General features: G+C 42.6%; 1 protein-coding gene and 1 long non-coding RNA gene across 6 annotated transcripts; both read left to right on the top strand.

Moving 5' to 3' along the window:
- Positions 1–1,081: 1,081 nt before the first annotated feature.
- On the top strand, positions 1,082–26,134 carry ep300a (E1A binding protein p300 a). 5 transcript variants are annotated; one of them, XM_046377759.1, is made up of 32 exons: positions 1,082–1,652; positions 3,555–4,246; positions 6,388–6,567; positions 6,687–7,017; positions 7,598–7,717; positions 8,061–8,300; positions 8,598–8,703; positions 8,913–9,038; positions 9,918–10,035; positions 10,392–10,533; positions 11,037–11,111; positions 11,400–11,485; positions 11,646–11,798; positions 12,171–12,662; positions 12,856–13,264; positions 13,449–13,567; positions 13,868–13,931; positions 14,244–14,419; positions 15,623–15,711; positions 16,831–16,941; positions 17,262–17,318; positions 17,416–17,493; positions 17,603–17,670; positions 18,121–18,271; positions 18,635–18,781; positions 18,892–19,005; positions 19,131–19,296; positions 19,474–19,641; positions 19,798–19,959; positions 20,185–20,466; positions 20,623–22,637; positions 22,746–26,134. In XM_046377759.1, exons 1-32 carry the CDS (start codon positions 1,559–1,561, stop codon positions 23,824–23,826), a joined length of 8,412 nt encoding a protein of 2,803 aa, XP_046233715.1. In that variant the 5' UTR covers positions 1,082–1,558; the 3' UTR covers positions 23,827–26,134. The 5 variants fall into 5 exon arrangements, with proteins under 5 accessions (XP_046233715.1, XP_046233716.1, XP_046233713.1 ...); XM_046377760.1 differs by having other exon boundaries at positions 7,598–7,711; positions 16,861–16,941; positions 20,623–26,134; XM_046377757.1 differs by having other exon boundaries at positions 7,598–7,711; positions 20,623–26,134.
- Positions 26,135–26,160: 26 nt separating this feature from the next.
- On the top strand, positions 26,161–27,026 carry LOC124052944. The gene is made up of 2 exons (XR_006842082.1): positions 26,161–26,243; positions 26,620–27,026. It is a non-coding gene; the product is annotated as an uncharacterized LOC124052944 (long non-coding RNA).
- Positions 27,027–27,042: the final 16 nt, after the last annotated feature.

The following is a 27,042-nucleotide window of genomic DNA, read 5'->3' as shown; positions in this document are numbered from 1 at the left end:
TCATGAAGTTTTAAAACACCAATCATGCTGCATTGCAATACATCTACATGTTTTGATTTGATGTAATTATCTACAATTTGACTGTTCAATCTAAGCACAATATCAATTCAAAGTATTTGTAATACAAGCAGATAAAGGATATACAGTAAATGTGACACTGTCCTGCAATGTGGATTTTTCAAATTTAATCTAAAAGTTAAAGCTTAGGGAAACATTATAACACTGAGGAGTGAATGCCTGTTTGAATAACACTGAGAATGAAGGCAGTTACAGTTACTATATCAAGCAGTGTACACTGTAATAGTTCCTGTGTAGTGTAGGCTCAGAGGTAAGTGTTGGCTTTTTAAACTGGTCATTGCCTTGCAGTTGGAAGTCTAGTGGGAAAGACTGCGGAACGACTCTGAACATTATTCCATAAGAGAAGAAAATTAAGCTGAGACTCAAGCAGCAAATTTACTTTCGAAAGCTGAATTAACAGTAAGAAGTGACAGAGCAAAGGTTGATGAATATTACAGTGCAAGAACAAGATGCGAAGAACATTTTTTTACTGCTGGCTTAACAGGTGAGACTGGTCATGGAGCCAGAGTCAACACTGGGACAGGCTGAGGAAACTGTATTCTACAAGGTTTAACAGAAGATTTAAATATATATGCACATGGAGCCGCCACCGGTTTGCCCATGAGAAAGCAAACAAATCTGAATAATTTATTTAGTGAATACCAATTACTGAATAATCAAGTTCTACCAAATCTTTCCAGATAAGCATGCAATTTTCAGTGTTCATGAACCTACCTTACACAGCATTGTAAATGTTTAATTTGCTAATTTTACTGACTGCAAAAGTGATTAGCACTTAGATTACATACATTTAAAATAACTCACATAATCCCACTACAATCTTTGCAAGAGCTCACCAAAACATAAGAGGCAAGTTTAGGTTGCTGCATGATTTCATGACTAACTTTTTTTCCCCTTTACATGCACGGCCCTGCGAAAAAGCGTAATAGGCTACTTTATTAACCAATACAGCTGCACATGTGTCAGCTTTATTATTTTTTTATTTATTACATCCCCTCATCCTTACCCGCTGCCACCAGCAGCACCACCATCATCACTTCGCAGGCAAACAAGCCTTTTCTGCCCGACATTATCTCCATCCAGACTCCGCTGGAAAGGAGGTTGAAATGACGGATGCAACCATGGGAGAGAGACCCGGGCACAGTTTATTTACATACGAAGAGGCTGTGTAAGTTTAGAGGGAAGCCGCTGCGTGTGTCTCCCTCTTTACTTTCACCGACCCCCTCCTCCTCCACTGGCAGAAATTTATAAAGAACAAAAAATCCGACGAGGGAGGGAGGGGGGTTGATATACGCCGAGGCTGAAATCGAGAGGCGAACCTAGGGAAAGAGGAGTAATTTGTACACGGGACTTTCCCCCTCTTAGTACCCCGAAAGGAGGGGGAAAAGTCGCAGTATTGGAAACGAAGAGGAATGAGCTTCTAAGGGCGTGAAAACGTCTGCAATTGTGGATACTTTATATATTTTTATTTCGAAAAAATATGGCCGAGAACGTTCTGGACTCTGGCCCGCCTTCAGCCAAGAGGCCTAAACTCTCCTCTCCGGCACTTTCCACCTCCGCCAGCGATGGAAATGGTAAGTATTGTTTTATGATATTATTTGTTACGATGTTACTCGTTAAGTTTGTTGTTTTTTGGTAGCTTGGGTTTACTTAAAACAGAAAGAAGACGCGGGATTACTCCTCTGTTTTTGTCGTAGCTTGCTAATGTTAGCTTGCTAGTAGTGAGTGTGTGTCGGACGTGAATAAGAGCTCCCCCCCAGCTAGCTCGCATGCTAACAGCCATTTTAGCCGGAGGTAGCTCTGCTAGCCACTCGGCTAACGCTAGGCAAGCTAACTGAATGCGGGTACTCCACTGACGGTCCCGTGTTTAATGGCTACTTTAGCCGGACTGGTAATAAGCTCGGTGCCAAGCCAACTTGTGTTAAAGTTTTTCGTGTTTTTCAGCTTTGCCAAATTGACAGTTAATTACAGCTAGCCCTTTTCTGTTATTCGAGTTTTAAGCTTCTAACGTCTCAAACAATCTGCCCCATCATAACTCGGACCCATTCCCTACTAACGTTAGCTACCGTTGACAGCGTTACTGAAATCAGAGGTTGCCAATGGTGGTGGGGATAGCCTTGTGGGATAGCTAAATTTAGGCCTACGGGTCCGACTGATTGTCGAGCTTAATTTGCCATTGTTGGTGTGTGTTTAGTGGACGGCGTGTGACAGCAGCTGGAATAGTGGCCTGCGAACAAAACTGTGGAGCATGGACAGCGCCATGCCCAGCCACTGCGATATAACCAGCAAGTCAAGTTAGCAAGCAAATACTGCTCCAAGCACGAAATCGTCTGTTATATTTCGATACTGCATCTTTCACTCAATCATTTTAACATGAACAGCAGCATTATGTTGTTGTTCGCTAAACTACAGTTCCGAGGGTCAGTCATGACCCGTGGAAAGGGGCTTCAACGGCAGACGTTGCACACATTTACGTTACCTTACATGATACATTTTGAGAATCAGGGAAGTGCTTTGAAGAAAACGAACGGTATATAAGGGACATAATTTATTACTCTCAGAGTTATTGTTCTTTGATTATTTGTGACACTGCTACTTGCTGTTTATAGTTGTTATGATTCTCTATGACTTAATTGCTTGATTTTCGGATTAAAAGTTGCAACTTCAAATTACACAATACACAACAATAGTCACAATTTATCAAAATGAAAAAGGTGTGGGAATAAAAACCAAACACATTTGTGATCTGCAATGAATAAATGTCTTGTAACTTCAAAAAATAGGTGGTATGTGGTACCTTACAGAAAATGCATAGATTTATACTGAGAACAGAAATTAAGAATGCCAATAAATTAGATAATGTATTTTGAGAAATTTGGAAGTATATGCTCCATGTTGGTCATGATCTTAAAGATAGAAAAATATACATCATGTATATTTTGTGACTGCCTAAACTGTGCATTGTAGAATTTGGTGGATACAGACTGACAGGGTGAGTGAAGTGATTCAACATGTTGCAAAGATAGGATTGTACAAGGTGACAGATTGACCATTTTACAGAAGTAATGCCACAGAAGTTGGTAGAGAGACATGCTGGTCAGGGATTCCTTGTGAAAGGAACAAACCATGTGGGTGTCTGTTGCCATATATGCTTGTGGTGGCAGCTCGACACGCACAGACACACCCACAAGTTCTCTGAATCTCACTTGTAGTTTAGTGATCTCACCTGTATTTTAGTGATCATTTGTTTGATGCTGTGTTATTCTGATGAGAGAAAATTGGTCATACACCTCTAAACAGCTTTTATCAGTTTTTAATGTCAAGCATGCAAATGCATTTTCACTCAGTCATGCTGAAAAATGAAGGATTATCCCAGCTTAACATGGCTGTGGCCCTTTTTGCTCCTCACAATTTCCCTGCTTTGTCTCCCATCTCATTATATCCCCCCTAAACTTTGCATTTCTTTTCCTTTTTAGAATACAGCTCGCTGTTTGACTTGGAGCATGATCTCCCAGACGAGCTCATCAGCTCTAATGAATCAGGACTGATCAATGGTGGGGACCTCAGCCAGTTGCACACCACACTGGGAGCAGGATCTGCAGGGTTGGGTCCTGGAGGAGGCAGTGGAGGGGCAGGGGGTATGGGTCTTGGGCTTGTCCCTGGAGGGGGTCCTGGAGGTGTTGGCGGAGGTCAGGATGCGGTAGCCAAGCACAAACAGCTGTCCGAGCTTTTGCGTTCAGGGGCACCAACCTCAACCCAGCAAGGACACCAAGGAGCCATGGGCAGCCCAGGAGGCAACCCCGCCATGGGCCAACATTTGGCAAACATGAAGGCATCTCCTGGTCAGGGGCCTCCGCAGATGATGGGCCAGGGACAGCAGCACCTCTCTCCTCAGCAGCAGGCTAACATGATGCAGCAGCAACAGAATGCTGCAACTGGAATGATGGGCGGAATTAACAGGGCCTTGTTGGGACCGCAGCAGAAAGGCAATAATGGACAGCAGCAGCCAGGCATGATTGGGAGCCAGGTGATGAATGGCTCTCCGAGGATGGGCTTTGGGAATCAGGGAATGGGTGGCAACAGTAACCTGTTGGCTGAGACCCTACAACAGCAGGGAGCTGGGGGCCAGGCGGGAATGAGAGGCCCGCAACCTGGAGCGATGAACAAGGTAGGGACTCAATTACAGAAATGTTGCTCTTTTCGTGTGGACATGATAGAGACACTGCATATCAACATGTTTATATTAATATTTAAAAACTGATGGAAATCATTGCGCAAGGAAGTAAATACCATACTGGGTAAAAATAAAATTCTATATTTCAAGTAGACGCTCAATGTGGTTCTCATTTGTAGAACTCACATTATCTTCCAGTTAATGTTAAAATGTCTTGACTGCTAACCAAAAACATTTGATCATATGTTCACGTGCAAAACCTGTTCACAAATTATATTTTGCTGTTTTTTCCTTTAACTATAGCTATCTTTCTGCATGCTCCAGTTTGGTTCTCCATTCAGAAAGGAATGTTTTTCTTTCTCTATACAACCACAAAGTAGTGCTTTGGGTCCATGAACGTATCTATGTATTTTAACAACCATAAGTGATGCACCACACGCCTCTGCTTGCTGTTGAAGAGACAGAAAACTGCTCTGCTTGCGTGATTGACAGCCTCACAGGAGTGACAGCAAAATGTACTTGCACTTTCAGGCTGATGCTGCTGAATGAATGTGATGGAAAGAATAAGGAGAGAAAAAGGATGGGTAGCGATGATGGATAGTGGATGTTGACAGATAGTAGATTCTTAAAGGCCAACACAATAACAATAATTTGGAGCAGGAAAATTTAGATTTAGACAGATTTAAAAAATATATTAAAAATATGACGCTTTGCGGTACTTTTTGATTTTTATATTAGTTTTTATTAACATCTGCATGAATGATTTAACTTGTATGTTAATATGGGAGAAAATGGAACAGCAGGATTACTGTTGTTCAGACAAAACCTTATAACTTATAAATCTTATACGATTAGGTAAGGTTACATTTATTAAAATCAGAAACAAATAGTTATCTGAGAAGCTTTCAGGGTAATTAAGGCTATGCTTGGGCAAAAACGCAAAACACTATATTCACTATGTACTTTAGCAGACACAGAAGCTATCATCAGTCAGTTTCTGATGTTGTCATGCATCTCGCACTTTGCTTCTGCCACGGCCTAGTTGGCTACTTTGGCACACAGCATTTTTAATAAAAAAAAAAATAAAATAAAAAAAGTTTAGTCCAAATTTAATCATTGGTAAAAGAGAATATCTTTAAGTGTGATTTGGCTGGTCACATGGAATATGTTATATTTATTTACACTGTGTGATGTGCTGTTCTATGGCTTATGGCTGGCCAGGATTACTTAAGTTTGTGTGTCTCATTACATTGTAAAATGCCATGCCTGAGAAGCCATTAATCTTAGTGTGTATTCTCGGGCTAATGTGTGATCTCATTTCATTTCATGAATAGATAGTTAGGTAGCTGGATTATTTAGAATGTTAGCTTGGTGAGTAAGTTAAAGTGACAGTTGAATGATTTCTTTTCCTCTCTGCCTGTGGATCAAGGACAAAGACTCAGTGTTATATATATATATATATATATATAGTGTTATATATTGAAGAAATAACTTTTGTGGGGAGAAATAAACTGAAAACAAGTCAGATATGACACGAATACTACTACTTCTGAGTTTGTGTATGAGGTCTTCATATAAAGCAGTGATATACTCCTCGTGTGACAGCTGGGGGCTGTGCAGCCATCAGCCACTATTGGAGCCTCGTTTCCCATAACAGTAGTTTGTAAAACCTCACATTGATGCTGATTAACTTTTACAATGATTTTCTAATAATTTTGATTACACATTACTAAATGCCGTAACCTGATTAATTGATTTAGAGGTACCTTTCTACCCTTTAGCAGTGTTACTTAATTGCTGTTGACCAATATATAGTGCAAGTGGTAAAAATAGGTTTGATTTAATGTCCTTTTGGGAAACAAAAACTTCTGTTGCCTGAGGAAATACCTACCTGTCCTGCTCATTTAACAGTTAAGATCTGGGATCTTGGGGAGACACTGGAAGATTGTGCTGCACACTGCCAGAATAAAAAGTACTGCTTCTTGTACATTTCAAAAGATAAAATTAGTGAAATGCAGTTGTAATCACATAGTTTGTCTTAATTTGACTGATGTATCCTGCATCACTCTCCTCTAATTTTGTAACTGTTCACCAATCTAAGCAACTTATGTCTGTCTCTCCTTTTTTTCTCCTAGATGGGAATGATGGGGAACCCAGGGGGCCCTTTTGGAGGTCCATATGCAGGGCAGGGAAATCAAGGTATGACTGGTGCAGGGCTGGGCCCTCAGATCCAGAACAAAGGTCCCATGGCCAACAGCCTGGCCCAGTTCAGTGTGGACAAGAAGAACCAGCCCATGCAAGGAATGGCTGCCATGGTAGGGAACAAATATAAGCTGACTATAAAAATGTTTGTGTGTTCTGCCTGTTCCTTATCAATTTAATACTCTTCTCATCTATGTCATCTGTTCTTATTCCCTCCCACTTCACTTACCAGGGCTCCCAGCAGTCACAGACAGGTGTAGGCGGTCCCTCTGGTGCACCTGTTGGGGGAGCCCCAGGGATGGTGCCCAACACTCAGGCAGGTCTGGTGGGTCCTAGTACCCAGGTTTCTGCAGCATCTGCTGCAGCTGGAGCACCACCCACAGCTGACCCTGAGAAGCGCAAGCTGATCCAGCAGCAACTGGTACTTCTGCTCCATGCACATAAGTGCCAGCGGCGGGAGCAGGCCAATGGTGAAGTCCGGCAGTGCAACCTGCCCCACTGCCGCACAATGAAGAACGTCCTCAACCACATGACTCACTGCCAGGCTGGCAAGTCCTGTCAGGGTGAGCAGAAAGGATGCTGCTTTCTCTTGCACTCAGTGCATAGCTATGATGTGCTTATGTTTGAAAAGCAGGCTGGTTACAGAGATATTGAAGCATTACCTAGCATAGTAGAGTAATTTTATCTTTTATATTTTAACCACCAAACCTAGTGAGATCAATATTATTAGTGATTTGGTGTTTATGTTGAGTTGCCAAGCTGATGAGCCAAAGTAAATTCATTATGCTGGCTGTGGTTTTCCTTATGCAAGTATGCTACATGTCACCCAATACAATGCATATTTCTTAATCCATCAGCACTGAATCCATAAACTGTTTGAGTATTTGACTGCACAGAGCATATTTACTAGTAGATTGTAAGTTTGTTTTCGACCTTAATAGAATAACATCAGCGTTAGGTGAAATTTGCAACAGCTTTGTGTGTCTTGTTGATTCAGCATTTCCTTGTAGGCTATTGTTTTCTTTTATCTTCTTTTCCCTTCTTGATTGCACTTTGCTTCATTCAGTCTTCTGCCCCATTCATCCTTCATATACCTCTGTGTTGCCCAACTCATCCTGTCTTTCTGCCCATTTTCTTCCTCAGTTGCTCACTGTGCATCATCAAGGCAGATCATCTCCCATTGGAAGAACTGTACGCGACATGACTGTCCTGTCTGCCTGCCACTGAAGAATGCTGGGGACAAGAGGAACCCGCAGTGTGAGTGTCTGTATCTGACCAAACAGTGCTATACATATACATTCCATTTTTTCACACTACACACAGATATTATCATATTGTGTTATTTTTATGTTATCATGAATTTGATTTATTTTCTGTGATTTTGTATATATTGCTAATGTATTGCTGGATTGACACTTGCAAACTTTGTTTATGAACTAAATGTTAGCTATATTAGACTAAACAATAATGTAAATTGCAACATGTTTTTTTTTTTTGGCTGCGAGTTTTTTCTTCAGTGTTTTATTGAGCTCATTTTCTTTGTGTTTTTTTTTTAAACAGATCAGATGTATTATTAACCATAGCTTTTCCTCTTGTGTTCTCACAGCTTTACTTGGTGGGGCTGCAGCAGGTCTGGGCAGCTCTCTTGGGGTGGTACCTGGTGGCCAGCCAAGCGCTCCCAACCTCAACCCGCCAAGCCAGATTGATCCCAGCTCCATAGAAAGAGCCTACGCAGCCCTGGGCCTCACCTACCAGGGCAACCAGATCCAGGCTCAGGCAGCCCAGCCCAATATGCCCAACCAGGCCCTCCAAGGCCAGGCTGGCATGAGGCCTCTGAACCCAATGGGTGAGTTAATTTGGCTTACACATGTGTTTTAAGGTTAGATGCTTCAAGTGACATTTCAGTGGTTGTTAAGGGCCAGTAGAAATTCTAAAAGAAGCATTTTTTAAAGGGCTTCAGTTTAAAAAAAAAAAAAAAAGCCCCAAAGACAGTGCAGATTGGTCAGCACCTTGAAAATTTGCTTTTGCCGCCATGTAGCTTGAAAAGAATGCAATGTTCATGCCCAAGAGCAAAATATATAAGTGCTTTGTTATCAATAGGAGACGATGCAAACTTGTAATGTTCTGTCCTATTATTACGTAGGTACAAACCCTATGGGGGTCAATGGAGGTGTGGGAGCTCCCACTCAAAGCCAACAAAGCAGCCTGCTGCAGGATACCATGATGCACCTCAATGTGAACAGCCAAGGGTAAGAAGGAAAACAAACACCGTAATATTGTAGGGTTACTTGCATAATCCCTGGTTCTTTGACAACAGAGTGAGGTGTTTTACTATTTGGCGGATACCTTGATTAGAAACACCTATCACATTTTCAGTGTTTCACCCTCCATCAGACTGGCCAGTTCTGTTTTGTTTTAAAAGTTAATCACTAACATTATGCCCTTCTATCTTCTCCAGTCTGATGAATGATGCCAGTGGGGTTGGCTCTATGCCGACAGCAGGCCCTCCCTCCGCCACAGGCATGAGGAAGAACTGGCATGAGGACATTACGCAGGACCTGCGCAACCACTTGGTACACAAACTGTAAGTGTGAAAGAGCCACGGCAGTTTACATTTTTTGTTTGATAAATGTATGCAAGTGTAAAGGGGAAAAAAAACTATTAACTTATGCTGGCTAGGCACAGGGCTCACACACATAAAATTAGCAAGCCGCCATGACCACTGCCCAAGACAGAATGTCATATGTGAAGGAGGCCTGCAACTGCAACAAGAATTATTTTCATTATCGATTAATAATTTAATTGTTAGCCAAAAAAATGTGAAAAATGCTCATCACAATTTCCCAGAGCGCAAAGTAGCATCTTCAAATTGCTTTTTTCATCCAACCAACATTCCAAAACCCTAAAATTTGCTTGAAAAATGTCTGAAACAATTAATTATCAAAAAAGTAAGCATTTATTGATTTATTGACTAATTGTTTGAGCTTTAACTTGAATGAAACATTTCTTCTTCTTCTGTGGCAGTCAATGAAACACTGTTATGGGCCGGTCGATAACGGATATTTATTACTGACAAACAGTGATCTTAAATTAACCACAATGAGCACCAGGGTTATGACTTTGCACCGACTCTTTCCAAAGATGTGCATACACTGGATAGCAGGGGTGTGCACGATAACTTGATTAAACATTGCTATCCTCGATGGTCAACATCAGAGATGCTTGTTGGCTATTAAACTAATTATTTTATTAATGTACATATAGTAACCATTTCTAGAGCTAATTGTATAAAAGAACATGGGTGTAGTAGGTGTCACCTACCACAACACGTACACACACACAAACTCTCAGTTTAGATGCTATATAAAACAAATGCAGGAATTAACAATGACATATATTTAACCTGCTTCCTCTTTTGCTCCTCCTCTTGTCTTCCCGTCTCTGCTTGTTCTTCTACCCACAGTGTTCAGGCCATCTTTCCAACTCCAGATCCCGCTGCCCTCAAAGACCGTCGAATGGAGAACCTTGTGGCCTATGCCAGAAAAGTTGAAGGAGACATGTATGAGTCAGCAAACAGTAGAGTAAGTTGCACTCTCCTTAACTCACTGTGTTCACAAAAGGAGGGGGGAACTGTTGGGAAGTTTGCCTCTCATTTTCTTACTGTAACCAATCACTTGTTCCATCATAGGCCAGTCTCAGGTGTTGAAAAATTTACTATTGTTGTGTCACTGTGGGATGTTGGTGAAGTATAATTTTGAATGGTGAACCACTTTAAGTTCATTGCAGCTTTTAAATCCCTTCCTGTGTTTTATCTTGCTATCTCATCTCTTTTCCTTAGTTGTTAGATAAACTTTTACTCTAGTTTTATTTCAACAGTAAATATTCTGAAAGGACCCTCTTACCACATTTTTTGATTTTGTTAACCTATTTTTGGCAGGCTGAATACTATCATCTACTAGCGGAGAAGATCTATAAGATCCAGAAGGAGTTGGAAGAGAAGCGGAGAACCAGACTCCAGAAGCAGGGTCTAGGCCTTGGGCCTGGCGGCATGGGTCAGCCCCCCACTGGACTGCCTCCAAGTGAGTGAAAATGCAGCATATGTAGACTCAGATGAGCTAATGCTGTGCTGGGCTGCAGGCATTCGTGTGAATGATAATGTAATCCAGTGGAATGTGACATTGTGACCATTGTTTTGTATTTCTTACATCATGTATTGAGATTTAAAGCAAGCCATGATATCAAATATCAAAAGACAAACTAGGCTTATTTGTATCATATTGTGTTAATTTTAAGGTCCTCTTTGTGCTGGATTTGCCCTAAGCCTTTTTTTGGACCAAGACTACGAACATGCCATCATGTTTTTAAAGTGACAGAACTTTTGACTTGCCCAAAATGTGTTCATTGCAGTTTTGATAACCTGTCATCTTACCTACCTGAAAAATCTTACAGCTAAAAGGGCAGTTAACATTCAAATGTCATTCCTAACCAAAAAAAAAGAAAAAAAAAGAAAAAGCGAAACATGCCAGAGCGTGTACAAAGCTCACCATGCAGCTTGATTAATCTTTTGTCTCTGTTTTTACAGACGGTCCCCTGCCTGAACCACCAATGGTGCGGCCAACTGGACCAAATCAAATGGTGAACAGGATGCAAGGCCCAGGTAAAGAACCGTAGGGAACCAGGACATATTATTTTATTTCATAATTTTATAATAGGAGCAACAATGTGACACATTTGTGGTATCAGCCCAGATGTTACTGTCAAAGAGAATAAAACCTCTTTTCACATGGATGCTTTACTGGTGTTAAGACTTTAAGCTCAAAATATTTTTTCTCAGTTGTTGACACAACATTGTGTTTTATTAACCTTTTGTGAATAAAGTACAATATGTCGTATGGTTTGGCTATGAAATGTTAAATGTGTTATAACAGTAGCTGTGTGTTGTCAGGTATGAATCAGTTCAATCAGATGGGGATGCAGTCAATGGGCCAGAGGTCAACACCCCCACTCCCCATGGGAGCATCTGGCAACCAGGTCAGTACTGAACTCCTGATGGATGACAATATTTTGTTTTTAATGCCTAGTGTAGTTTTTATAAACTAATACAGTGGAATTAAGCTTACAGAAAAATGCTACTCCAGTCAAAAGGTCTGGCAGAATCATTATTAAGACCCATGCTCTTTGATACCCCCAGATGGGAATGGTGGGACCTAGAATGGGACAATCCAATGTCAACCAGCTTCAGAGCCAGTACCTGTCCCAAGGACAGTTTCCTGGCTCTGGACCAGGAGTTGGAACTGCTCAGCCTGGGATGGCCCAGTCTGGAGCACCGGCGGGCATGGCACAGGTAAGAGGGCGTGAAGCTCTTTTTTTTTTTTCCCCCTGTAAGCCAGACATGTTGCACAGCAACCATTATTCCAATAGTTACTTTGCCATCAGAGACTACGAGTAGAGACCTAGAGACTTTTGCATAGAAACTGCATTCAGCAATTCAGTATTCTTCAAAATATTTCTGGATAATAGGAAAGTTGGCTTCATCTCCTTGTGAACTGTCATTATAAAATAATCTGCAAAGTGCAAATTATGAATTTGTAGGACATCCTAAGGATGATTATGATACATGCTTTATATTCTTTTTGATCTATACTTTTTATTGATCCTTGTCCTATGCACCTTGCCATCTCTCTCGCCTCTCTTTACCCTCTTCTCCTATCCTAAGACGCAGATGGGAACTCCTCCCTCTCATCCAGTTGCTAGTCCTCTAGCACAGCCAGGTTCTGCCAGCGGTCCCAGTAGTGTCTCTGCAGTGGGACCCATGGGTCCTCAGAGCGTAGGTGCTGGAGGTCCCAGCTCAGCTGTAGGAGCACCTGCTTCTTCAATGACTCCATCTAACGCAAATCAGCAACCCAACTCCATCCCCCATTTGGCAGCCATGCGCGGTAGCTCCCCCTCCCCTGCTCATAGTCGATCTCCTACTCCTCACCAAACGCCCCCCAGGCTAGCTGGGTCCCAGACCCCACAGCCACACACCCCTAACGCACCACAGCTTGCTCCACCTTCAGCCCCTCAGCAGAACCAGCTTGGCCAGGGCCCCGGTTCCAACAAGTCCCTCCAGCAGCAGCACATGGGGCCAGCTGGTTCAACCACTCCGTCTCATCCTGGACTGGCCTCCAGCTCAACGACACATGGTGCTCAGCTGCCACGCACTCCGGTCAGTTAATTTTATTCTCTTCCTTACATATTTCTCAGTCTTTATCATGCGACCAAATGGTTTACTGTTGCCTCAGTCAAAACTTAATATCCTCAGTGTATCCTGTCATTTAATTGTTTGTTCACTTTCATGCGTCACTATGTCCTACTCACTGTTTCCATGCACCTGAGTTTGTGTCTGTGTCCCCCTCTAGCTGTCCCAAAAGGGCTCATTTCCAGCAGACAGTCAGGCCCTGACTCCAGCCTCTGTCAGCAGCCTGGACGCTTCCTCCCAGCAGCCACAGTCGGATGCTTCAGCTGCTAACCTTGACCCCAAGATGGAGGTCAAGCAGCAGGATGAGGAGGAGGAGAGTGATACTGGCAGCTGCTCCAAAGGAGGGAAGCTCAGCAACCTTAAAACAGAGGAAAAGCCTGTGAAATCAGAGCTGAAAAAGGAAGAGTGTTCTGGAGAGGGAGGTAAAGGGGTTCCCATGGATACATCGGCCACAACGCTGACAGCCAGCGTGAAGACGGAAGACAGGAAACCAGAGGTAAAGAAGGAGGTGAAAGAGGAAGAGGAGACATCGGAGACAGCTGTACCACAGGCCCCAGTAAAAAAGAAGAGTAAGGACTTGTGTTTTCAGCAGAAAGCTGAAACTTCTAATTGTATATGCACTTTGTAACCACCTCTGTGTATATTATCATTAATCCAGATAATTTGGTTTTTGGAATCCAAAGGGACAAATATTTAAGGTAGAAGTTTTTTGATTATTCATTCCACTCTAATCTCTGATCTGTATTTTTTCAGTCTTCAAGCCAGAGGAGCTTCGTCAGGCCTTGATGCCCACACTTGAATCTCTCTACAGACAAGATCCAGAGTCTCTGCCTTTCAGGATGCCTGTAGATCCACAGCTGCTGTGCATACCTGTATGTATGAGTCTGAGAGGCAGTTGTCCTTGCTCTAAACTACACTGTCCCTATCAGTTTTCCCCATGCTTTGGTTGTATATAGACTGCTCCCTCAGTCTATACTGTCTTTGGTGTCACTCCCTCACTTTGTGTGAACTTGGGTGGAAATCCAGCATCTCGAGTGCTGTTACTTGTCCTATATTTAATAGCATGCGGTTTCCACGTCTTGCTTTGCTTGTGTATTTTAATTAACTCACAAAAACTGGAACAAAATTTTATAACTGCTCAACTTTAATACATTCTCATTGTGTTCTTGCAGGACTACTTTGAGATTGTGAAGAATCCAATGGACTTGTCCACTATCAAGCGAAAACTGGACACAGGTTTGTACTTGTACTCTGTACAAATGTATCTTAATGTAGCACAAGCCGATTTTCTTTCTTTACAAGATGTGAAGTGAGTTTGTATGTGCGTAGGGAATATAAAGGCAAGACTTTTGTGTTTTTACTATATTGCTGTGCTGTGTTACAAAGAACCATGTTTTGTCTTAATGTTGTTTGACATGCTGTAATGATTTTAAAATGAATACAGCCAGCTTTCAGACTCTTCATAGTACATGCTCCAATGAGCCAACTATCTTAAGTTTTTTTGTTTCGTTTCGTCTCGTCATCCCATGCTTTGTGTTTTGGTTGTAGGTCAGTACCAGGATCCCTGGCAGTATGTGGATGACATCTGGCTGATGTTCAACAACGCCTGGTTGTACAACCGCAAAACATCCAGAGTCTACAAGTACTGCTCCAAACTGGCTGAGGTTTTTGAGCAGGAGATTGATCCTGTCATGCAGAATCTCGGCTACTGTTGTGGGAGGAAGGTAAGATGGATTGCTAGATTAATGACTAGATGCAGTGAATGTTATGTTGGTGAAGGACTTTGTTACTATTAAAAGTTAGAGAGGTTTTGAAGTTAATATGCTATGAGGAAGGTAAGATGGGGATGCTGTGAAATTGAATGATAACTTTTGTTTTTAATGGTATCTTAGTTTCTGACATAGGTTGATTTGCATCACACTTCAGTACTCTTTCTGTATTTGGTCTCACTACTGTATTCACCACATTGAAGCTTTATCTGAGAAACTTAGAGGCTGAACAGCAACACTGAAAAACTTTTTTTTCCAGTTTTAAAATGTCAATCCAAATTCAGGTGAACAGAGCTGTCCAATGAGATACACGGTATATGAAGTTTAGTTGAGTTGTGTCTGTACCATATATATGTCTGGTTAAGATGTGTAAAATAAATTTTTTGAGTATGTTTCAGAAGGAGAAATCAACTCCCATCATTCACGTCTAAAAATGGAAGCCGTGAAGTGGGTTCCTAGCTAAATTTGGCTTTAGACATACCATCACCATATCACATTTCAGCTCTCATTAGACTCTATTTTTGTTTTGCAGACAAATAACAAAACTGATTGCAACTTATTATGAGAGGTTGGTTGAGAGGTCTGACAGTGAGATAGAGCAAAGAGGTGCTTCAGCTTAGGTTTAATTATTTAATTTTTTTACAAAATTAAGCCAAACAGATGAGCTTAACTTCACTCTGCTGGCCAAGGTTTTATAGATATAATGGGGCTGTAGACTCACGTCACAAAGTAGGACTCGCTCTGTCATCATTAATATATATATATAATTTTCAATCGTTTCAACACATACTTTGCAGTGTTTATTTCTCAGTCAACATTTTTGACCACACAGGAATTATGTTTTGCTTAGAATCATGTATCCGTTCAACAGGAATTTGTAGAATAATAATGCAATCATATCATCATACCACACTTCCACAATAAGTTTTGAACTTAAAGTCGGGTCTGTTGGGGAAACTAAGTTTATGTTCCACTTTCATTCTATCATATGTACTATGAGTTAATGTAAACTATCACTGGAAGCTAAGAGAGATCTTTTTTTGGATGTGTCATCCTTAGATTAGCTGAGGTGTTGCCAAAGTTACCGTTGTTGATGGTCAAGCGATTAATACATTTCTTCATTTTATTTACTTCTTTATTCATTTTTTTGTCCATCAGCTGGAGTTCTCTCCTCAGACACTGTGCTGCTATGGAAAGCAGTTGTGCACTATTCCTCGAGATGCTGCTTACTTCAGCTACCAGAACAGGTATGGAGGGAGGGAAACACCTATCTAATGAAGGGTGGATGGATGGCTCAGTTAAAGAAGAAGGGATTATAATGGAGGTTTATTGGAAAAGATTTATTGGAATGGAATTGTACTTTGATACAAACACATTTATTCATTCTCATTTTATCTTAAAAGTGCTCATCTGATAAATTTTGTTTTCTAAATGCTTTCATTTACTTTTCGTTACCTGTTTTTAAACATTCATGTGGTACCTAATACATTGGCATTTTAACAGTCGGCCCTCTCTTCTCACATTCATGAAGTTGTTCTTGGTGTCATTAAAGAAATCTATAAATAACAACTTTGCTCAGAATGTTTGAGAAAAATGGTGAAATGGCTGCACAGGCAAAGCAAAGACAACATCCTGTTTCTCCAGTGCTTTTTGTGTATTTGCATAAAACTATCTTTAAACACTGCACAGCAAATGGAAATATTCTATTAGGAAGGTGCAGCAATAGTGCAGAAATCTGCTCTTCCAGCATTGCGGTCTGTTCCAACCTACATGGTTTTTGTTATACACACTTGTGAAAGTCTTACTGGCACGTGAAAGGACCGACTTTAAAATGAACTGCTTGAATGAATGAACAGCTGAGCAGTTGTCTGTGCATTCTTGTTCATATTGTTCATTGTCTGTATTATGTCCTGTGCTGCAACTTCCTGCTCCAGTTCCTCCTCATGTTTAGCTCCCGTTGATTCTGTTCCTGCTTTGCCAGCTGTGATGGTGGTTGTTGTTGCTCATCCTCTCGTGTCCAAATTGCTAATCACTGCTTTGCCTCGGCTCTCTGCTATGTGTTGTCTTGGATGTTTGTCTTGTCTTGTTCCTGGTCCATATGACTTGTCTGTCTTCCCTTCCAATGGCTGTGATGTCAACATTGGCTTGCTTTTGCCTTGCCCAACCATGCACCTCCAAACCCATCCCCTCACCCTCACCCCTCAAAATCATGACTGGCTCTTGCGATGACGACTTCCTGCTGTCCTGCGCTCCTACTTCCTGCTTGCTCCGCTTGTGGCACCCTACCTTGCCCATGTCCTGTACCATTTGGTGACTGCCCTCCCGTGCGCTGTCTGTGATTGACTGTGCTGTGGGGAACGGTGTAGTTCACCAAAATTTGGGCTTCTTGCTGACAGGTACCACTTCTGCGAGAAGTGTTTCAACGAGATCCAGGGAGAGACGGTTTCCCTGGGCGATGACCCCACCCAACCACAGACGTGAGTATTAGTCTGTTTAATAAGCAAGATAACTTCATTTAAAAAAAAAAAAAAAAGTTTTGTGGATACTTGAAAATTGATCAATATGGTGTTTACTTTCATGAAAAGCTCCAGTACTGTTTAATGCCACAGTATTGATAGTACTAGCTGTGTGCTTTTTTTAATTATTTATTTATTTTTTTTTTTAAAAATCATATTTGACGATTAAAGCTTTGAAGTGGGGATAGATAATGTATCCTGTACTCAGCGTTTCTGTTACATTGTTGTGACATTTTCCTCTTTTTGTTCTCCATATTGTTATTATTTTCTCCTAATTTCAGATCAATTAACAAGGAACAGTTTGAGAAGAAGAAGAATGACACACTGGACCCTGAACTGTAAGTCGCTTGCCAAAAGTCAAATCTTAGAGGACGAAATCAAATTTGTTTTGATGAGTGTGCAGCTTGTATCTTCATTTCTCTCTTGTCTTTTCAGGCTTGTTGAATGTATGGACTGTGGGCGCAGAATGCATCAGATTTGTGTCTTGCACAATGACACAATCTGGCCATCAGGGTGAGTAGCAATTTCTGTTTCCAGTCCTACTCAACATTCATTTGCTAAATATAGTATTTTTTTTTTTTTATCTAACTGAACTCACATAATTTTATTCTGTTTTCCACAGTTTTGTATGTGACGCCTGCTTAAAGAAGGCAAATAAGACACGGAAAGAGAACAAATATTCTGCCAAACGTAAGTGGCAATACTTCTTGCTCCCACCCCCCATCCTGATGTTCCAGTTTATACTTTTATAACCGAAGTACAAAACATCATTCATCATACAAAAAAATCGGTGCACTTAACATGTGTTGAACATTACACATTGATCTATATGATCTTATGTCCCTTTTTACAGACTTGAGACTCTAGTTTGAAGCTGTATTTATGGATACATCCCTACTTAACCAAATAATTGTATAAAAAGTTTAATTTTTATCCGACACTCTTAATTTGGTTACATTTGTTTCTCTACGGCTTTAACCTAGTATGTCACAAGTACATCCACATGCATGTTAGGATTAAACAGAACTCTGAATCATGTTTCTCATAGCTTAAAGTTATTTGTCTCCCCGTTGTTTTGAGCAATTGTCAAGTTCACTAAACTAAAATTAAAAATGCGTTTCGTTGCTCTCACCCACACAGGGTTGCCACAAACAAAGTTGGGCTGTTTCTTGGAGACAAGGATCAATGATTTCCTGAAACGTCAGAGCCATCCAGAGTCTGGAGAAGTCACCATTCGCGTCGTTCACGTCTCTGACAAAGTGGTGGAGGTTAAACCAGGCATGAAGTCAAGGTACAAAAAAAAGACACTTAGTCAGGCTTGAACCTGAACAAATCTTAGTCTTCCCATCTAGATGCTCTTCTTGTTTGCTTTGCTTGCATTTATTTGCACTGATAATTGGGATGATTTGAAATCAAATGCAACCTCAAATCAGACTTATATCACATTTAATGTGCTGAATCATGAAACATGGCTTCTCATTAGTCAAATAAAATATTTTCTGTTTGAATTTGTAGTTGGGTTCTACAATGTAACTAAGAATGTATTAATGTTAAAAGTACAGTAATTATCTAATACTTGATTAATGCAGACACATTTTTTTTTTGTTTTTCTGTTTTGCAGTCAGTAAATTCAGAGTCATGTTTTTGTCTACAGATTCGTGGATAGTGGAGAGATGTCAGAGTCTTTCCCATATAGGACAAAAGCCCTTTTTGCATTTGAGGACATCGATGGAGCAGAAGTCTGCTTCTTTGGTATGCATGTTCAAGAATATGGATCTGACTGCCCTCAGCCCAACCAGAGGTAAGAATATTACCATGTTAAAAATATTATTTTCCCACTTTCTTAAAAATTGAATGAATTTTTAAGCTACTGTGATTTTATTAATATTTTTTTTCTCTTTCATGACTCAGGCGAGTATACATCTCCTACCTGGACAGCGTCCACTTCTTCCGGCCTCGTTGTCTAAGAACAGCAGTTTACCATGAAATCCTCATTGGCTATTTGGAATATGTCAAGAAGTTGGGGTGAGTGCTGCTGCTCAGAGAAAACATATATTTTGGTCCTGACAGCCTGAATACACCACAAAGCTTACTCTTGTCTTTGAATTTTTAATTTTTTAATGTGTATGGTTGCATTTGTCCCTCTTCAGCTACACCACTGGCCACATCTGGGCCTGTCCACCTAGTGAAGGGGACGACTACATCTTCCACTGTCACCCTGCAGATCAGAAAATACCAAAGCCCAAACGTCTCCAGGAGTGGTACAAGAAGATGTTAGATAAAGCTGTGGCAGAGCGCATAGTTCATGATTACAAGGTAGAGAAGCTATATTCAAATGTATGTTTCTGTGTGTTGGAGGAATAGTACATTTTGAGGAATTGTAGCTTTTGAGACAGAGGTTGCTCCTTTCATGTAATGGTATAACTGATGTAATGCCTGATATGGGAACGATCCATGCAAAACACTAACTCTGTTTTCAATTTTCTCCAAAAGGATATCTTCAAGCAGGCAACAGAGGATCGTTTGACCAGTGCCAAGGAGCTGCCTTACTTTGAGGGTGACTTTTGGCCCAATGTGCTGGAGGAGAGCATCAAAGAGCTGGAGCAAGAGGAGGAGGAGAGGAAAAGGGAGGAGAACAGCACTTCCAATGAGAGTATTGATGTAAGAATGTGATGATTTTTATGTTCCAGAAGAGTTTATGTATCTATTTTATGTATAAAAAAATTTGCATCATGAAGAAAAGATTCACGTCAGAGGTAAAACACACAAGCTTATTAATCAGGTGATCACTGCTATTCCCTGTTCTTTGTTGTGCAGGACACAAAAGGTGACAGCAAAAATGCAAAGAAGAAGAACAACAAGAAGACAAGTAAGAACAAGAGCAGCCTGAGCCGAGCCAATAAGAAGAAGCCAGGGATGCCCAATGTCTCTAATGACCTTTCACAGAAACTCTATGCCACTATGGAAAAACACAAAGAGGTATGAAAAAAGAAAGAAATTATACCTTGCTTACACTTAAATTCCTGCATCTTATCATTTTCAAGTAACCACTGAAGGATTGGAGTGAGTTGACTGGAAGATAGTTCAATTGTTAACGAGATTTTCCAGACCTGACTCTACAGTCTGGCATCAGTGCTGGCACAAAGTTGAATTACCACATTTCACCTGTCCCTGATTCGTTTGCCCCTTATTTTATTGTTCTAGGTCTTCTTTGTGATCCGGCTGATCGCAGGTCCCATGGCAAATGCCTTGCCCCCTATTGTAGACCCAGATCCCTTGATGGCATGTGACCTCATGGATGGTCGTGATGCTTTCCTGACACTGGCACGGGACAAGCACTTGGAGTTCAGCTCGCTGAGGAGGTCCAAATGGAGCTCCATGTGCATGTTGGTGGAGTTGCATAACCAAAGCCAGGACCGATTTGTCTACACTTGTAATGAGTGCAAGCACCACGTGGAGACTCGTTTCCACTGTACTGTCTGTGAGGTGAGAAAGGGGGAAGGGGTTGTTTTGGTAGGTCTGATTTGTGGGTTAACAACCTGATAATGACTAAATAAAATATGTAATGTGTAGAACTTAACTTGTAAAGCCAGTTACACATCACTTCAAAGCATTTTTAAATCATATGTGCCTCCTTCACAGGATTACGACCTCTGCATCACATGTTACAACACTAAGGGCCACGAGCACAAGATGGAAAAGCTAGGCCTTGGTTTGGATGATGAGAGTAGCAACCAGGCTGCCGCTACCACTCAGAGCCCTGGAGACTCCCGTCGACTCAGCATCCAGCGCTGCATCCAGTCTCTGGTCCATGCCTGCCAATGTCGAAACGCAAACTGCTCTCTGCCGTCCTGCCAGAAGATGAAACGTGTTGTTCAGCACACAAAAAGCTGCAAGAGAAAAACCAATGGTGGCTGCCCCATTTGCAAGCAACTTATCGCGTTATGCTGCTACCATGCTAAGCATTGTCAGGAGAACAAGTGCCCAGTCCCATTCTGCCTAAACATCAAGCACAAGCTCCGCCAGCAGCAGCTGCAGCACAGGCTTCAGCAAGCCCAGATGCTTAGAAGGAGAATGGCCAGCATGCAGAGAGCAGGCCAGCCCACTCCTGGAGGACCCACTGGGGGCAATGGCCTGCCCTCTCCGGGTGTCAACAATGGAGCCACCGGTCCCGGGACGCCTACATCTGTTGGAACGCAGCCTCCTACTCCACAGACACCCACCCAGGGGAACATGCCTGCACTTCCTCAGCAGCAGGCAGTTGGTATGGGTGGAATGGGAACCCAAGTCCAGCAACAACAGGTTCAGCAGCAAGGTGGTACCCTTCCGCCTCAACACCATCTGCACCAGTATCAACCAGTGGGTGGTGGAGGTGGAGGGGGGATGATGAACTCTCCTCAGCAGCAGATGGTGCCTCAGCTCCAGCAGCAGCCTACCAATGTCCAACAGCTCCAGCAGCAGCAGCACCCTGGTGGTTTGCCTCCGTATAACCCCAGACCACCTGGAGCCTCTCCTCTCCACCAGTCAATGGGAAAACCTGGGCTGGGTCCAGCCACTCCACCCCAGCAGCAGCAACAACCCAACCAGGGCCAGGGGTCTATGCCTGTACAAGGCCAGCAACAAGGGCCCCCTCTGGCTGCTGTGGAGACAGCCCTAAAAATTCAGCGCCTAGCAGAGACCCAGAGACAGATGGCTCAGGTCCAGGCTCAAGCCCAGATACGTGGCTTGGGTCAGGGAGGCATGATACCCCCACATCCTCACCATCAGAACACCCAGGCCCAGATGGGCATGCCCCATATTGGGACTCAGGGCATGCCCCCCCAGGCTCAGGGAGTTGTTGGCAGGAGTATGTTAGACCCACAGCAGCAGGGAATGCTAGCAGGCATGCAGCAAGGTGGTCCCCAGGCGCAGCTGCCACCTCAAGTTCAGCAGCAGCTACAACAAGTCCAGCAGGGAGGTGGTGGACAACTTCAATCCGCAAATCAGCAGTGGGGACCTGGGGGACCAGCCATGAACCCCCAGCAAAGGCCAGGCATGATGGGTCACATGCCACCACAGCAGCAACCAGCAGTTGCTCAGCAACCGCAGCAGCCAATGAATCAGCAGCAACCACAACCAGGAAACCGTGGGCTGATGTCAGTAATGGGAGTAGCAGGAGGGACAGCGGGGGTACCTGCTTCAATAGCAGGTGCAGCTGCATCAGGAAACTTACCACAGGGAGCACTACAGGAGCTACTGAGAACACTGCGCTCCCCAAGCTCACCACTCCAACAACAGCAGGTCCTCAACATCCTTCGTTCCAACCCAGCCCTTATGGCTGCTTTCATCAGGCAGAGAGCAGCCAGGTATCAAGGTGGACAGGGTGGCCCTGGAGGAGGGACTCCACAAGGGGGGCCTGGAAGTGTGAGGTTCCAAGGTGCTGCTGGAGGGCTGCCTGCTGTAGGAGGGCCTGGGGCTAACCAGCTTTCCAACGTAGATGGACAACAGCAGGTTAATGTGAACCAGACAGGACAGCCAGGGATGAACATGGCTCAGGGTGGAGCAAGTGGAGGGACTATGCCCACCATGGCTCAGCTTCAGCAGTTACAGCAGCAGCAACAACAGCGCCCAATGTTACCTGGGAATCTACAGCAACAGCAAATGGCTGCATTACAGCAGCAGCAACAACAACAACAACAACAACAGGGAGGAATGCAAACAGGGCAACAAGGCAACATGACCAACATGCCTCCACAGTTTAGAGAGTTAATGATGAGAAGACATCTGCAGCAGCAGCAGCAGCAACAGCAACAACAACAACAACAACAACAGCAGCAGCAGCAGCAGCAGCAGCAGCAAATGGGAAACCACGGGCAGTTCCAGCAGCAGCAAGGCCAACAAGGCTTCATGCAACCTGGCCAGGGACAGCCAGGGATACCCCCCTCTTCCCAGCCCCAGCCTGGCGGTGGAGGCGTGGGGGGCCCACAGCAGCAAGGAGGGCCGCAGGGTGGGCCAGGTCAGCTAGGTCAGCAGCAAGGCTACCCCAACTCCATGGCACAAGTAGCTGCAGCAATCCAGCAAAGACTCCAGCATCAGATGCAGATGCAGCAACAGCAAAATCCAATGGGTGGGCATCAAGGACAAGATGGAGGGCCTGGCGGAGGCACTGGAGGACCAGGAGGTCCTCCACTCCAGCCTGGACAAGGTGGACCAGGACAGGGGCAACAACAGCAAGGTGGAGTTGGCGGAGGGGGTGGTGGGCCTCCACTGCCACAGACGTCTCAAGGCATGCTTCACCAGAACATCCACCAGAGGCTCCTGCAGCAGCAACATCTTGGTGGGGGCTCTCCAGCGCATCACAGCAGTCCCATGAGTCCTCAACAGCAGATGGCACAGTCCCCCCACCCCCATCTCCAAGGACAGGGAGGACTTGGTCCAGCTGGTCTCAGCAGTCAGGTCAGGTCACCTCAGCCCTCACCAAGGCCACAGTCGCAGCCTCCACACTCCAGCCCATCCCCACGCATGCAGCCCTCCTCCCAGCCTCAGCCCTCACCTCATCGCATCTCCCCACAGACCCAGACTGGCTCACCCCATCCAGGCCACATAAACCAACATCACCCCAGTATGGCACCACCCCAACCTCCACAGCCTCAACAGCAACCATTATCGCAGCAGCCAGGTAGTTCTGTTGATCCTGCTCAGTTCAACTCAGACCAGAACTCCATCATGTCCCAGCTGAGTGGGATGACAGGGATGCATGGTGGGCAGGGGGGACAGTCGGACATGTTGGGTGGGAATAATAACAACAGTAACAACAACCAGGAGCTGGGAACGAACGTTAACCACAACAGTTTAGACCTTATGTAGCCTTGACTCCATACTGTCTCTCTGTCTTGATGCTCTGATCAGCTGCCCCAAATGACAAACTGCCATGAAAGGAGAGCGAGGCGGAACTACAGCTTTGGGGTTTTAGAAGTTTTTATTTTTTATTTAAATATTTTTGTGATGTATAAATAAGAACTGAAGCTTCCTTCCTATGGGAGATACAACATAAAACTTAGAAGTCAATAAATGAATAAATTAAAACAATGATAAGTTATTGCTGTTAATATATATCTATATATTTTTGCCAATTGTGTACAAAAGGTGGAAGGGCAGTGTTTCAGGTTGAAGACATTTCTTCCTTAGTCTATGACACAATATTTTTGGGGACTGAGAATTTTGCCTTTTTATGAATATTTTTAAGATTTTAAATGTGGCTAAAAATTAAAGCGAGTTGAAACGATGTACCTTTTTTATTGTTTTGTTTCCTCCTCAAATACCCAGTCATAATTGTATCTATTTTGCAGAGTAAGTATATTTTATTTCTGAATTTATTATTTTTTTCCCCCCCTCAATGGATCATACAACAAGCATCAACATATCTTCTGTTACAGGCATCTTCTTCGGGACAGCTTTCACAGTAATGTACATCTTACAGCGACCACAGCGATCTGCATATATAGAAGTTTTATTTTAATTGATAACTGGGAGGGAAGGTGCGTTAAATGCAGTTTGATTTTGCCAGGTTTCCTAGTTTTTTTGTAGATGGGGTTTATTGGTTAGAATTAAACCTCAACAGTGTTTCGGGGAGTGGTTGACACTTGGTCATATTTTTCTGCAAACGATGACCAAATCTGCAGAACAAATCCTATACCCATGGGCCGCCGCCTCTCCACCCTTTATCTTCAGCTCTTCTACGAATGTGTACACCTTCCTTACCCTTAACCCCACCCCATCCTCCACCCCCTGCTTAAAATGGAGGGATGAACTGTTGATGTCCGTTCGTCTGGCTGTCAGAGGTGTACTGTGCCCCTGTTTCAAGCTGGCTGATGTTGAAGGGTTGTGTGTGTACATATATTACAATGTTGTTAATGAACTGTGACAGAGAAAGTTGTCTTTTTTTTGGGCTGGGAGGTTTAAGAAAATCCTTCCTGTATCCTCAATCCCCAATGGTTTCCCTTTCAGTAGTCTTTTTCTCTCCTTCCCCTTTGTTCCTCATGACTGCCTCTCAGCCACAAGATTAAATTCAATGTCAGTACTGTATAAAGTAAGAAATGGTGGACTTCAATACTGTTTTTGTTTTTTTGGGTTTTTTTGTAATGAAAATGAAAGAAAAAAAAATGTACATACTTTAAAACCTTATGAGCAGAGAAATTATTTTCTGCCGCTTGTTTCCCCCTCTTGTTTGATTGGATATTTGCTGTAACTGTTAAAAAAAAATACAAAAGTACTCCTGAGCTACTGTACAGTATTGAGATTTTTTTCTTAAAGGTACAGTATGGGGTGTAGTAGGTCACAAGCACCAATGCGCCTTCTGTGTATTTTTGACAAGGTTTTAGGGAGGGAGGGGTTATTGCAACAAGTCACACACCTGAACAATCTCGAAACATAGATGTGAATCCACATGAAGAAGACCCAATGCAGAGGTTGATTAAAGGTGTGAGAGAGAGTTTAAATTTGGTCATTTAGCTTTTTATGGAGAGGACTGAAGACACAGTAGTCACATGCTCACTATTTTTCTCAAAAGGCTGGGCTTGCTGGGTATGGGGAGGGGATGCATCAGAACCAGGTGGCAATATATCTTGAGACTTATTTTATAAGAAAACAAGGAAAAACTGTCTTTTATATATAGATATATTATTTAATTTTATTTTTTGGAAATAAAACTTGAAGCTACAGGAATTATTAGATAAAACATGTTTTGTTTTGTATTAAAGATGTTATGGTGATGCAAAAAGACACTGCAGACAGTCATTCAGTTTGCCCTGGGCAGGCCGTGGAGTATATTATACCATCCTTTCTAAGAAATGTTTCATGTACGTGAATATAGTTGTAAACATACTGAATCACTGTACAAACCGATGGCAACTGACAAATAGTTTTGTTTTAATCATTTCTTCTCCTAAAAAGAGACTGGAAATAAGACTATTTAAATATTTGTTTAGTATTCAAATGGAATCTTTGACCACTTTTTCGTTCCTCTTGTTAACAATTTTGGTGCTTGCTGAGAGAAAGCAAAAATAACTGTTGCTCAATTTTCATTAGTTTCTTTTTTTAAGTTATTTTGGTGGTCTGATTGTTTTTTGCCAATAAATTAATTGTACAATAAAGTATGTTTGTACCATTGGAAAAATACTTGTTCCCTCTTTTTTTCCACATTTATCTATCAGAGAATATGTGACTATTCAACACATCTTGACATCATTCAGTGAAAGTTCATAGTATTTATGGAGTGAGGAAAGGTTTCCAGGGCGGCACGGTGGGGCAGTGGTTAGCACTGTCGCCTCATAGCAATAGGGTTCCAGGTTCGAATCCCGGTCTGGGCCCTTCTATGTGGAGTTTGCATGTTCTCCCTGTGCCTGCGTGGGTTTTCTCCGGGTACTCCGGCTTCCTCCCACAATACCAAAAACATGCACATTAGGTTAATTGGCTACTCTAAATTGCCCCTAGGTGTGAGTGTGAGAGTGTGTGGTTGTCTGTCTTTGTTGGCCCTGCGATTGACTGGCGACCAGTCCAGGGTGAACCCCGCCTCTCGCCTGTAGTCAGCTGGGATAGGCTCCAGCTCCCCCGCGACCCTGACGGATAAGCGGTATAGAAAATGGATGGATGGATGGAAAGGTTTCCAATGTTCTTCACTATGAAATTGGTTTGCCATGAGACCAATACAACAGCCAGGCCGGCCTCAAAAATCAAGTTATCAATCAGGATGTAGTTTAAGCATAAATTAGGGACTGTATGAAAATAATCATGTGAGGGGGGGTTTAATTTTACATTTCACTTTTAAAAAAAAACCCCAAAAAACAAAAACATTTCCAGTATGACACTTCCTATTGACTTGAAAAACAGCAGTCTTCTCCTACCATCTGAAAACACAGGACCGAGTTAGTGTAACTCGTATCTCCTTTACTAAATAAAAAGTAAAGCGTACAGAATTTAAGACTCTATTACTATTGCATAACAGTTCCAAAAAAAAAAAAAAAAAGAAAATTATGAATATTCCAGTTCCAATAGATCACGAGATAACATTAAGACATAATTTTG

The sequence above is a fragment of the Scatophagus argus genome, chromosome 21 (genome assembly GCF_020382885.2).
Source record: "Scatophagus argus isolate fScaArg1 chromosome 21, fScaArg1.pri, whole genome shotgun sequence".
Taxonomy (NCBI): Eukaryota; Metazoa; Chordata; class Actinopteri; family Scatophagidae; genus Scatophagus; species Scatophagus argus.
Note: the sequence above shows the minus strand (reverse complement) of the source record. Positions and strands in the feature narration are given on the sequence as shown.

Coding starts and splice junctions, on each gene's coding strand:
- ep300a (XM_046377756.1), top strand. CDS start 1,559: ATGGCCGAGAACGTTCTGGACTCTGGCCCGCCTTCAGCCAAGAGGCCT. Junction 12,663..12,855: donor CTCAGCTGCCACGCACTCCG/GTCAGTTAATTT, acceptor GTCCCCCTCTAG/CTGTCCCAAAAGGGCTCATT. Junction 18,782..18,891: donor TGCCCTCAGCCCAACCAGAG/GTAAGAATATTA, acceptor TTCATGACTCAG/GCGAGTATACATCTCCTACC.